Here is a 13542-nt window from a genome sequence, read left to right on the forward strand (position 1 = left end):
TGTTGGCTGATGGTTTATCATATATGGCCTTTATCATGTTGAGATATTTTCCTTCTATACCCATTTTGTTGAGAGTCTTAAACATAAAATTGTGTTGTATTTTATCAAAAGCCTTTTCTGCATCTATTGATAAGATCATGTGGTTTTTGTTCTTTGTTTTGTTGATATGGTGTATTACGTTAACCGTTTTGCGTATGTTGAACCATCCTTGAGATTCTGGGATGAATCCCACTTGATCATGATGTATTATTTTTTTAATATGTTGTTGTATTCGGTTTGCCAGTATTTTGTTTAGTATTTTAGCATCTGTATTCATTAGAGATATTGGTCTGTAGTTTTCTTTCTTTGTGCCATCCTTGCCAGGTTTTGGTATGAGGGTTATGTTGGCCTCATAAAATGTGTTTGGAAGTATTGCTTCTTCTTCAATTTTTTGGAAGACTTTGAGTAGAATAGGAACCAAGTCTTCTTTGAATGTTTGATAGAATTCACTAGTATAACCGTCTGGGCCTGGACTTTTATTTTTGGGGAGATTTTTAATAGTTTTTCCTATTTCCTCCCTGCTGATTGGTCTGTTTAGGTTTTCTGCTTCTTCATGACTCAATCTAGGAAGGTTGTATTGTTCTAGGAATTTATCCATTTCTTCTAGATTGTTGTATTTGGTGGCATATAATTTTTCATAGTATTCTACAATAATTCTTTGTATTTCTATGATGTCTGTGGTGATCTCTCCTCTTTCATTTTGGATTTTATTTATTTGAGTCCTGTGTCTTTTTTCCTTGGTGAGTCTTGCCAAGGGTTTGTCAATTTTGTTGATCTTTTCAAAGAACCAGCTCTTTGTTTTATTGACTTTTTCTATAGTTTTTCTGTTCTCTATTTCATTTATTTCTGCTCTGATTTTTATTATCTCCTTTCTTCGGCTGGTTTTGGGTTGTCTTTGTTCTTCTTTTTCTAGTTCCTTAAGGTGTGAAGTTAAGTGGTTTACTTCGGCTCTCTCTTGTTTGTTCATATAGGCCTGAAGTGATATGAACTTTCCTCTTATTACTGCTTTTGCTGCATCCCAGAGATTCTGATATGTCGTATTTTCATTTTCATTTGTCTGTATATATCTTTTGATTTCTGCGCTTATTTCTTCTTTGACCCATTCATTTTTTAGAAGTATGTTGTTTAGTTTCCACATTTTTGTGGGTTTTTCCCCCTCTTTTTTGCAGTTGAATTCTAGTTTCAAGGCTTTTTGATCAGAAAATATGCTTGGTACAATTTCAATTTTTCTAAATTTTCTGATATTGTCTTTGTGGCCCAACATATGGTCAATTCTTGAGAATGTTCCATGTACACTAGAGAAAAATGTATACTCTGTTGCTTTGGGATGAAGTGTCCTGTAGATGTCTATCATATCCAGGTGTTCTAGTATTTCGTTTAAGGCCACTATATCTTTATTGATTCTCTGTTTGGATGACCGATCTAGAGCCGTCAGCGGTGTATTGAGGTCTCCAAGTATGATTGTATTTTTGTTAGTTTTTGTTTTAAGGTCAATAAGTAGCTGTCTTATATATTTTGGTGCTCCTTGGTTTGGTGCATATATATTAAGGATTGTTATGTCTTCTTGATTCAACTTCCCCTTAATCATTATGAAATGACCATTTTTGTCTCTGAGTACTTTTTCTGTCTTGTAGTCAGCATTATTAGATATGAGTATTGCTACACCTGCTTTTTTTTGGGTGTTGTTTGCTTGGAGTATTGTTTTCCAGCCTTTCACTTTGAATTTGTTTTTATCCTTGTTGCTTAGATGTGTTTCTTGTAGGCAGCATATAGTTGGATTTTCTTTTTTAATCCATTCTGCTACTCTGTGTCTTTTTATTGGTAAGTTTAATCCATTTACATTTAGTGTAATTATTGACACTTGTGGGTTCCCTACTGCCATTTTATAAATTGCTTTCTGTTAGTTTTGTATCTAGTTTGATTCTTCTCTTTTGTTTTTCTATCATTTGTTTTTGTTTGTTTGTGTTCCATACTTCTTTCCTCTGTTGCTACCTTTTTTAAGTCAAGTGTTTTTGTGGTGGTTTTTTTAAGGGTGGTTACCATTAAGTAATGAAAAGGGTACCTACCATATTCATTGTAGTACCCTATCTTATAAGTATTTCTGCACTTCATCATCCTTTGCTACTGTTAATCTCCATCCTCTCCCCCCTTTTTTTCCTTTGTTGTCACAGTTTAAGTTTGGTTTTATTGTGTTCTTGGTGGAGCTGTTACTTGTGGTGTTGTTTTCTTTTGTTCTTGGAATCTGGTTGGAAAACCCCCCTTAGTATTTCCTGGAGTGGGGGCTTTCTGTTGATAAATTCTCTCATCTTTTCTGTATTTGTGAATGTTTTTATATCTCCTTCATACTTGAAGGATAGCTTTGATGGGTATAGTATTCTTGGCTGAAAGTTCCTCTCTTTCAGGGCTTTAAATATTGGGGTCCACTCTCTTCTAGCTTGTAGAGTTTCTGCTGAGAAATCTGATGATAATCTAATAGGCCTTCCTTTATATGTTGTATTCTTCTTTTCCCTGGCTGCCTTGAGAATTTTTTCTTTGTCATTGGTTTGTGTCATCTTTATTATGATGTGCCTTGGAGTGGGTTTGTTGGGGTTAAGAAAACTTGGTGTTCTGTTTGCTTCTTGAATTTGAGGCTTTAGTTCCTTCCACAGGCTTGGGAAGTTCTCGTCTATTATTTGTTTGAGTATATTCTCCATTCCATTTTCTTTCTCTTCTCCCTCTGATATACCTATTATTCTTATGTTATTCTTTCTGATGGAGTCAGACAATTCCTGTAGGGCTTTCTCATTTTTTATTATTTTTGAGTCTCTTTCTTCTTCTCTCTGTTGTGCCTCAAGTTGTTTGTCTTCTATTTCACTAATCCTATCTTCAATCTGGGCTGTTCTGTTAGCTAAGCTTGTTACCTCGTTTTTCAGCTCGTGAATTGAGTTTTTCATTTCTGTTTGATTTGTTTTTATAGTTTCAATTTCCTTGGGAATATATTCTTTGTGTTCATTGAGTTGTTTTCTGATCTCCCTATATTGCCTTTCTGTGTTTTCTTGTATATCTCTGAGTATTTTTAAGATTTCTAGTTTAAATTCTCTGTCATTTAGCTCCAAGGCTTCCAATATGTTAAGTCTTTTCTCCATAGATTTTTCCACATCTATTTGTGTTACCTCTCTTTCTTTTGTATCCATAATATTCGATTTCCTCTTTCTTATCGGCATCTGAGGGTGGTCTTATTGATAGCACGCAGGCGCACTCCCTGGCGGCTTGAATGAGCGTCGCTGTGGTAGCTTCCTCCACACCCTCGTCTCTCAGATTCAAGTGATAACAGTCCTTTTGCTTTCAGTTTGTGTGGAACTCCGGAATGCTCCGAGGATAAATTTTTCTGTTTCTAGTTGATAAATTTGTTGTGATTTAGGGGAGAGCTGTCGGACGCGCTTCTCACGGCGCCATTTCCGTGACGTCACTGACCTCTTTTTTTAGATTTTATTTATTGATTTCAGGGAGAAGAGAGGAGAGGGAAAAGGAGAGAGAGGGAGAAAGAGGTGGGGAGCAGGAAGCATCAGCTCCCATCTGTGCCTTGACCAGGCAAGCCCAGGGTTTTGAACCGGTGACCTCAGAATTCCAGGTTAATGCCTTATCCACTGTGCCACCACTGGTCAGGCTCAGGCAGATTTTACTCAAGTAGTTCCTTAAGATGTCCAGTCATCAAGCTGTTCTCACAATTCTGAGCATCTCAATCTATAATGAAACACATTTCCATATCAGGGCGAACAAGAGTGAGAACTCCACGGTGTGGTGTGTGTGCTTCTTGGGGACAGACATAACAGGATGAGGGAACAGACATTGGGAATCCACATCATATTATTAACTGAGTGAAATAACCACATTCTCCTTCCTCACAAAGCGGGCTGGCCAATTCATGTTGTTTGGGTCCTATTGTTCACGAGACCTCTACCGCTCTGTGGAAAAAAGGAGTAGCTTAACTGTAAAGCCTGGAATAAATAGCTCTGAGCTGCTTGTGGGTCCTCTCTTGGAAAGAAAATTGCTGTATAATTCACTTTGTGGCTTTCCGCTGCTCATTAGTCTCCTCAGCAGATAAGAGAATCTCTTGTTTCAGTGCAATCTCTTTGGCGTTTGTGAGTCAGCTGCATTCCTATGGGAAAGCCAGGGACCTTGGTTAGTTGCCAATTTTTTTTTCCTTCTCACTCAAAGAGATTTTCTTTTCTTAGGCCAGATGTCTGCAAATTGAAGTTTGAAGGGAAGACATTTTATGTGATTGGCACCCAGAAGGAGGTCAGATACTGCTTTTCTAACTCTGTTATTATTTTGTGTGTGTGTATGTGCGCGCGCACACATGCGCACCCATGAGAGCGATTCAAGCATAAAATGTGCCTTTAGCATCGAAGCCCCCAAGACCATGACTTTAAAGTTTGTGGTGAAAATGGTAGCTATATGCTGAGAATATCTGATAGGTAAACAAATAAACACTGGGTTTGCCTGTATAAGAATAAAGTCGATGAACAATGTCAAGTGAACACCCCTGTAAAAATATACTGGGATAGACTTAGATTTAGTAAATGGGGCTTCCCTACCTCTGTAATTTACCCAAATACAAATGTGTGAAATGGGTGGAGAATACTTACAAAGCTAGATCTCAACCAGAGATGGTGAGAGTTTTATAAACAGAATCTATAAGATCCAAGAATCTTAAAATAAAGGAGTTAGCAGATATAGGTTGGGTTCATCAGGGAACACATCGCTGAAACTTTGAGTCTCAGAGCTAGGTTTGAAAGTTTGCGTAATCTCCTGACCCTCGTTTTCAGTTCAAGCACTAGTTATTCAAGGTTGGCAGATAAAATTTTAAACTAACACAAGTCTAATTGAGAGGTAGGCAATGCCTGAAGAGTTGAAGAGTGCGAGACTTTTTTTTTTTTTAATTAGAAACAGGGCCTAGATAGATTAGTGATGCCTGCACAGGGTGGTGGTGGTGGTGGCGGGGTACCATTTTAACAACACTTTAAAGAACATTTTGCAAGTTACTTCAAATCTGTTTGGTAGGTGTCGGGATACAAATAGGTAAATACCTGAAAGAAAAAGATGAAAAATATAAACTGTGTTTAACATGCCCTTTTTTGTTTTGTTATTATTATTTTTTATTAGAAAAAGGCTATGTTGGCATTCCATACTTCAACACCAGCAGCCTGCAAACATCTTTGGAAGTGTGGGGTGGAGAACCAGGCCTTTTATAAGTAAGTAGCTTTTATATTTAGTCAATCATAGGTTTTAAAAGCATCCATGAAACCCTTAATGTTTAGCAAACAGCTCTGTGTTCAATTCTTTTAATATAGTTATTTTTCATTATATTTAAGTGAATAATGCGTTTGGTGCATTGTTCAGTGTGGTTCCCTACCACTGTTGGCCCGAGCAAGTCCTGAGCTGCATAGTGAGTGCTTGCTGTGGAAATGCTATGGGCTTTTTATTTTTTTTGTCATTGCTATTTCCACTCAACATGTCAGAGGATCTATTTCTGGTGGTGCTTCCCTCAGAAGCAGACCTTGAAAAGAGTTTAGTGCCTGTAGTTTCTGTGGGATGTGGTCACTGAATGACCAGTAAGGGAGTGGGAAAGAGGGATGGGGAAGCAAATGTAGGGGGCTGCTACCGAGCAGGTTGCTGCTGGGTCACAGGGCTCAGCTCTGCAGGGGAGCTGGGCAGACTGCAGAACATGCCTGGAAGTTCACCCACCGAAGTTCACCCAACCTACTGGCAAAGAGGCTGGGCTGTTTATCTCCCAATTCCTCCTTCGCTGTGGTTGAGGGCCACTTTGGAGAGCAGAGTTTATACTCTCTGGCACTAATGGCTTACCTTGCACTTGGGTTGAATGTACTCTCACAACCAGAAAAAGAAACCTTTGGCAGAGAGTCACACGTGTTTATATTGAGAAGCCTTCGGCATATAGAGATGAGAGCCAAAGGTTTGTGGTTGGGATGTCATCAGCATTTAGGATCATAGAAAGTTAGAGTTGCCTGGGTAGGACTTCAGAAACCATGCATAAAGCTGTCAGGTTAATGAAGAGGGTCATACTTAGGACCTTTCCGCTGAGTTCCAGCTTCTCCTCTTTGAGATACACTTGGTGATTGAAAAAGCAGTGGTGTTGGACACAGTCAGGACCTAGTCCCACCTGCCAGGTGTTGGCACACCCAGTCCCTGGAACTCATCCAGATGTATTTTCTGTAGTCTCCCCCTACACTGCACTGAGAGTCTGCCTTACTCATTAGACTCACTGCCCTGAAAATGTTCTGTCTCTAAACCTCCTGGGTTTTGGCTGATGAGGCCCATTAGGACAATGATGGCTTGGATAATGATTTACAAACCATTTTCAGCCACAGAACTTTTTTCCTTAAAAGGAAGGGCAGGCAAAGTGCAGTATGTAAAAGAGACAAAAATAAAGAAGCTGTGGTTGTTGGTGGGGACCAGAGTTGGGATTGGGGACGAGAGACCATTCATTTATTTCTTGCTGCTTCTCAGGAGCTTGGGTGACCAGTTTGCCTTGAACTGTCCCAGGTGTAGCACTGAGAGTCCGTGCCCCAGGAAACCCATCAGTTCTGGGCAAATTTTATCAGGGGCATAACTTGAAAATCCTTGGATGAGAATGTGGTGCTTCTAGCAATGAAAGGAAATAGTGATGCTTATCGGTAGATTTTTCCCCCACAATCACCACCACTTTGAGATGTCTGTGTGTGCCCCCTGTGTTGTTTGGGGACTGGTAAAAAGGGTACCCAATGGCTAATTTGAAAAATCAGCATGTCTAGACCTCTCTATCCACGGGCGAGCTGAGTAAGGGCAATGCAAAGGGACTGGAGTCTACACATTTTTGTTTTCAAAAATTATTTAAAAAATTGAGATAATACTCACAAAATTTACCTTTTCAAAGTATAATTCAGTGGTTTTCTATTTAATTCATGAAGTTATGGAACCGTCACTACTATATAATTCCAGAACATTATAATTAACCCCAAAAGACACTCTGTATGCATTTGTAGTCTCGCCCCTGCCCCTTCTCTCCCCAGACCTTGGCAACCACTAATCTAATTTCTATATGTATGACTTTATCTGTTCTACACATTTTCTATAAACAGAATCATACACTTATGTGGCTTTTTGTGCCTGACTTCTTTCACTTAAGGTAATGTTTTCAAGGTTTATCCATGTGGTAACATGTATCAGAACTTCAGTTCTTCTTAGGGCTGAATAACAGTCCATTATTTAGATAGACCTCATTTTGTTTTTTTTTGTTGTTGTTGTTTTGTTTTTAATAAATTTTTATTAATGGTAATGGGATGACATTAATAAATCAGGGTACATATATTCAAAGAAAACATGTCTAGGTTATTTTGTCATCAAATTATGTTGCAAACCCCTCGCCCAAAGTCAGATTGTCCTCCGTCACCCTCCATCTAGTTCTCTGTGCCCCTCCCCCTCCCCCTAACTCTCTCCCTCCCTCCCTCCCATGTCCTCCCTCCCCCCCCACCCTTGGTAACCACCACACTCTTGTCCATGTCTCTTAGTCTCATTTTTATGTTCCACCAATGTATGGAATCATGTAGTTCTTGTTTTTTTTCTGATTTACTTATTTCACTCCTTATAATGTTATCAAGATCCCACCATTTTGCTGTAAATGATCTGATGTCATCATTTCTTATGGCTGAGTAGTATTCCATAGTGTATATGTGCCACATCTTCTTTATCCAGTCTTCTATTGAAGGGCTTTTTGGTTGTTTCCATGTCTTGGCCACTGTGAACAGTGCTGCAATGAACATGGGGCTACATGTGTCTTCACGTATCAATGTTTCTGAGGTTTTGGGGTATATACCCAGTAGAGGGATTGCTGGGTCATAAGGTAGTTCTATTTGCAGTTTTTTGAGGAACCACCATACTTTCCTCCATAATGGTTGTACTACTTTACAGTCCCACCAACAGTGAATGAGGGTTCCTTTTTCTCCACAGCCTCTCCAACATTTGCTATTACCCGTCTTGTTGATAATAGCTAATCTAACAGGAGTGAGGTGGTATCTCATTGTAGTTTTGATTTGCATTTCTCTAATAACTAATGAAGCTGAGCATCTTTTCATATATCTGTTGGCCATTTGTATCTCTTCCTGGGAGAAGTGTCTGTTCATGTCCTCTTCCCATTTTTTAATTGGATTGTTTGTTTGTTTGTTGTTGAGTTTTATGAGTTCTTTGTAAATTTTGGATATTAGGCCCTTATCTGAGCTGTCGTTTGAAAATATCAGTTCCCATATAGTTGGCTGTCTGTTTATTTTGATATCAGTTTCTCTTGCTGAGCAAAAACTTTTAATTCTGATGTAGTCCCATTCATTTATCTTTGCCTTCACTTCTCTTGCCATTGGAGTCAAGTTCATAAAATGTTCTTTAAAACCCAGGTCCATGATTTTAGTACCTATGTCTTCTTCTATGTACTTTATTGTTTCAGGTCTTATATTTAGGTCTTTGATCCATTTTGAATTAATTTTAGTACACGGGGACAGGCTGTAGTCGAGTTTCATTCTTTTGCATGTGGCTTTCCAGTTTTCCCAACACCATTTGTTGAAGAGGCTTTCTTTTCTCCATTGTGTGTTGTTGGCCCCTTTATCAAAGATTATTTGACCATATATATGTGGTTTTATTTCTGGGCTTTCTATTCTGTTCCATTGGTCTGAGTGTCTATTTTTTTGCCAATACCATGCTGTTTTGATTATCGTGGCCCTATAATATAGTTTAAAGTCAGGTATTGTAATGCGCCCAGCTTCATTCTTTTTCCTTAGGATTGTTTTGGCTATTCGGGGTTTTTTATAGTTCCATATAAATCTGATGATTTTTTGTTCCATTTCTTTAAAAAATCTCATAGGGATTTTGATGGGAATTGCATTAAATTTGTATATTGCTTTGGGTAATATGGCCATTTTGATTATATTTATTCTTCCTATCCAAGAACAAGGAATATTTTTCCATCTCATTGTATCTTTTTCGATTTCCCTTAACAATGCTTTGTAATTTTCATTATATAGGTCCTTTACGTTCTTTGTTATGTTTATTCCTAGGTATTTTATTTTTTTTGTTGCAATCGTGAAGGGGATTATTTTTTTGAGTTCGTTTTCTAATATTTCATTGTTGGCATATAGAAAGGCTATGGACTTTTGTATGTTAATTTTGTATCCTGCGACCTTACTGTATTGGTTTATTGTTTCTAATAATCTTTTTGTGGAGTCCTTCGGGTTTTCGATGTATAGGATCATATCATCAGCAAAAAGTGATAGCTCTACTTCTTCTTTTCCGATATGGATGCCTTTTATTTCTTTGTCTTGTCTGATTGCTCTGGCCAGAACTTCTAGCACCACGTTGAATAAGAGTGGAGAGAGTGGACAACCCTGTCTTGTTCCTGATTTAAGGTAGAAAGTCCTCAGTTTTATGCCGTTTAATAGGATGTTGGCTGATGGTTTATCATATATGGCCTTTATCATGTTGAGATATTTTCCTTCTATACCCATTTTGTTGAGAGTCTTAAACATAAAATTGTGTTGTATTTTATCAAAAGCCTTTTCTGCATCTATTGATAAGATCATGTGGTTTTTGTTCTTTGTTTTGTTGATATGGTGTATTACGTTAACCGTTTTGCGTATGTTGAACCATCCTTGAGATTCTGGGATGAATCCCACTTGATCATGATGTATTATTTTTTTAATATGTTGTTGTATTCGGTTTGCCAGTATTTTGTTTAGTATTTTAGCATCTGTATTCATTAGAGATATTGGTCTGTAGTTTTCTTTCTTTGTGCCATCCTTGCCAGGTTTTGGTATGAGGGTTATGTTGGCCTCATAAAATGTGTTTGGAAGTATTGCTTCTTCTTCAATTTTTTGGAAGACTTTGAGTAGAATAGGAACCAAGTCTTCTTTGAATGTTTGATAGAATTCACTAGTATAACCGTCTGGGCCTGGACTTTTATTTTTGGGGAGATTTTTAATAGTTTTTTCTATTTCCTCCCTGCTGATTGGTCTGTTAAGGCTTTCTGCTTCTTCATGACTCAGTCTAGGAAGGTTGTATTGTTCTAGGAATTTATCCATTTCTTCTAGATTGTTGTATTTGGTGGCATATAATTTTTCATAGTATTCTACAATAATTCTTTGTATTTCTATGATGTCTGTGGTGATCTCTCCTCTTTCATTTTGGATTTTATTTATTTGAGTCCTGTGTCTTTTTTCCTTGGTGAGTCTTGCCAAGGGTTTGTCAATTTTGTTGATCTTTTCAAAGAACCAGCTCCTTGTTTTATTGATTTTTTCTATAGTTTTTCTGTTCTCTATTTCATTTATTTCTGCTCTGATTTTTATTATCTCCTTTTTTCGGCTGGTTTTGGGTTGTCTTTGTTCTTCTTTTTCTAGTTCCTTAAGGTGTGAAGTTAAGTGGTTTACTTCGGCTCTCTCTTGTTTGTTCATATAGGCCTGAAGTGATATGAACTTTCCTCTTATTACTGCTTTTGCTGCATCCCAGAGATTCTGATATGTCGTATTTTCATTTTCATTTGTCTGTATATATCTTTTGATTTCTGCGCTTATTTCTTCTTTGACCCATTCATTTTTTAGAAGTATGTTGTTTAGTTTCCACATTTTTGTGGGTTTTTCCCCCTCTTTTTTGCAGTTGAATTCTAGTTTCAAGGCTTTATGATCAGAAAATATGCTTGGTACAATTTCAATTTTTCTAAATTTTCTGATATTGTCTTTGTGGCCCAACATATGGTCAATTCTTGAGAATGTTCCATGTACACTAGAGAAAAATGTATACTCTGTCGCTTTGGGATGAAGTGTCCTGTAGATGTCTATCATATCCAGGTGTTCTAGTATTTCGTTTAAGGCCACTATATCTTTATTGATTCTCTGTTTGGATGACCGATCTAGAGCCGTCAGCGGTGTATTGAGGTCTCCAAGTATGATTGTATTTTTGTTAGTTTTTGTTTTAAGGTCAATAAGTAGCTGTCTTATATATTTTGGTGCTCCTTGGTTTGGTGCATATATATTAAGGATTGTTATGTCTTCTTGATTCAACTTCCCCTTAATCACTATGAAATGACCATTTTTGTCTCTGAGTACTTTTTCTGTCTTGTAGTCAGCATTATTAGATATGAGTATTGCTACGCCTGCTTTTTTTTGGGTGTTGTTTGCTTGGAGTATTGTTTTCCAGCCTTTCACTTTGAATTTGTTTTTATCCTTGTTGCTTAGATGTGTTTCTTGTAGGCAGCATATAGTTGGATTTTCTTTTTTAATCCATTCTGCTACTCTGTGTCTTTTTATTGGTAAGTTTAATCCATTTACATTTAGTGTAATTATTGACACTTGTGGGTTCCCTACTGCCATTTTATAAATTGCTTTCTGTTAGTTTTGTATCTAGTTTGATTCTTCTCTTTTGTTTTTCTATCATTTGTTTTTGTTTGTTTGTGTTCCATACTTCTTTCCTCTGTTGCTACCTTTTTTAAGTCAAGTGTTTTTGTGGTGGTTTTTTTAAGGGTGGTTACCATTAAGTAATGAAAAGGGTACCTACCATATTCATTGTAGTACCCTATCTTATAAGTATTTCTGCACTTCATCATCCTTTGCTACTGTTAATCTCCATCCTCTCCCCCCTTTTTTTCCTTTGTTGTCACAGTTTAAGTTTGGTTTTATTGTGTTCTTGGTGGAGCTGTTACTTGTGGTGTTGTTTTCTTTTGTTCTTTGAATCTGGTTGGAAAACCCCCCTTAGTATTTCCTGGAGTGGGGGCTTTCTGTTGATAAATTCTCTCATCCTTTCTGTATTTGTGAATGTTTTTATATCTCCTTCATACTTGAAGGATAGCTTTGATGGGTATAGTATTCTTGGCTGAAAGTTCCTCTCTTTCAGGGCTTTAAATATTGGGGTCCACTCTCTTCTAGCTTGTAGAGTTTCTGCTGAGAAATCTGATGATAATCTAATAGGCCTTCCTTTATATGTTGTACTCTTCTTTTCCCTGGCTGCCTTGAGAATTTTTTCTTTGTCATTGGTTTGTGTCATCTTTATTATGATGTGCCTTGGAGTGGGTTTGTTGGGGTTAAGAAAACTTGGTGTTCTGTTTGCTTCTTGAATTTGAGGCTTTAGTTCCTTCCACAGGCTTGGGAAGTTCTCGTCTATTATTTGTTTGAGTATATTCTCCATTCCATTTTCTTTCTCTTCTCCCTCTGATATACCTATTATTCTTATGTTATTCTTTCTGATGGAGTCAGACAATTCCTGTAGGGCTTTCTCGTTTTTTATTATTTTTGAGTCTCTTTCTTCTTCTCTCTGTTGTGCCTCAAGTTGTTTGTCTTCTATTTCACTAATCCTATCCTCAATCTGGGCTGTTCTGTTAGCTAAGCTTGTTACCTCGTTTTTCAGCTCGTGAATTGAGTTTTTCATTTCTGTTTGATTTGTTTTTATAGTTTCAATTTCCTTGGTAATATATTCTTTGTGTTCATTGAGTTGTTTTCTGATCTCCCTATATTGCCTTTCTGTGTTTTCTTGTATATCTCTGAGTATTTTTAAGATTTCTATTTTAAATTCTCTGTCATTTAGCTCCAAGGCTTCCAGTATGTTAAGTCTTTTCTCCATAGATTTTTCCACATCTATTTGTGTTACCTCTCTTTCTTTTGTATCCATAATATTCGATTTCCTCTTTCTTATTGGCATCTGAGGGTGGAGATAGACCTCATTTTGTATATTCATTCATCAGTTGGTGGACATTTGGGTTGCTCCCCTTGTTTAGGTGTCATGAATAATGCTGCTGTGACTATTCGTATACATTTTTTTCTGTCGACAATTCTCTTAGGTTTATCCCTGGGAGTGTAATTTCTAGGTCGTAGGGTTTCTCCGTATTTAACTTTTGAGAAACTGACAAACTCTTTGGAGCCTAAGCTTTTAGAACTCTTCTGTTCCCCTGTTAATGAAATCATTTGGTTCCTGTCAAATAATAATTGAGAGACATTTAGTTAGTTATTTTGAATGAATACTTTCTTGCAAATGAGGGAGTTAGTAGAGTCTTGAAACAAAGCCAAAACAAAATATATCATGACATCATTTTATTGTAGATTTTTATGTCTGTATTAGATCTGATCTTTTTGAGGGTAGGAACTAGGCTCCATTTATCTTTGTGTTTCCTAAAGACCCCAGGCATGCAAAAAAGATTTACTGGATCAAATAGATAAGGCATGGTTCCTGTGTCAGGAGATTTGTAGTTCATGATAGAGACTAAAGGGATGTGCAAATGAAATGCTAGAGGGGAGCCCAGAGGAGGGCGAGTGTTGCTGTGGGTTGGGGGTGGGAGTGGGGGAGGCAGTTAGGGGAGCTAGGAGGTGGTGGCCTTTTCAGGTGGAGGAAGGACATGTAGAGTAGAGGACCATGGTGAGAAGTGGCAGACTTACCTTGGGAGGATGAGCAATGACCCAAGGCTGGAACAGGGATAGAAGAATGCAATAGATAGGGAGG

The 13542-nt window shown here is 37.6% G+C and overlaps 1 protein-coding gene across 5 annotated transcripts in view; it reads left to right on the plus strand.

Annotated features, from left to right (window-relative positions):
• The window catches only part of FRMD3 (FERM domain containing 3), a 350901-nt gene that overhangs the window by 265169 nt on the left and 72190 nt on the right, over nt 1-13542 (plus strand). For all 5 annotated transcript variants that reach the window (XM_066257017.1, XM_066257016.1, XM_066257015.1 and 2 more), the window contains exons 9-10: nt 4254-4317; nt 5185-5273. In XM_066257017.1, coding sequence (XP_066113114.1) covers nt 4254-4317; nt 5185-5273 — 153 coding nt within the window. The remainder of the gene's footprint in view (nt 1-4253; nt 4318-5184; nt 5274-13542) is intronic.

The sequence above is a fragment of the Saccopteryx bilineata genome, chromosome 2 (genome assembly GCF_036850765.1).
Source record: "Saccopteryx bilineata isolate mSacBil1 chromosome 2, mSacBil1_pri_phased_curated, whole genome shotgun sequence".
In the NCBI taxonomy this organism is placed as follows: domain Eukaryota; kingdom Metazoa; phylum Chordata; class Mammalia; order Chiroptera; family Emballonuridae; genus Saccopteryx; species Saccopteryx bilineata.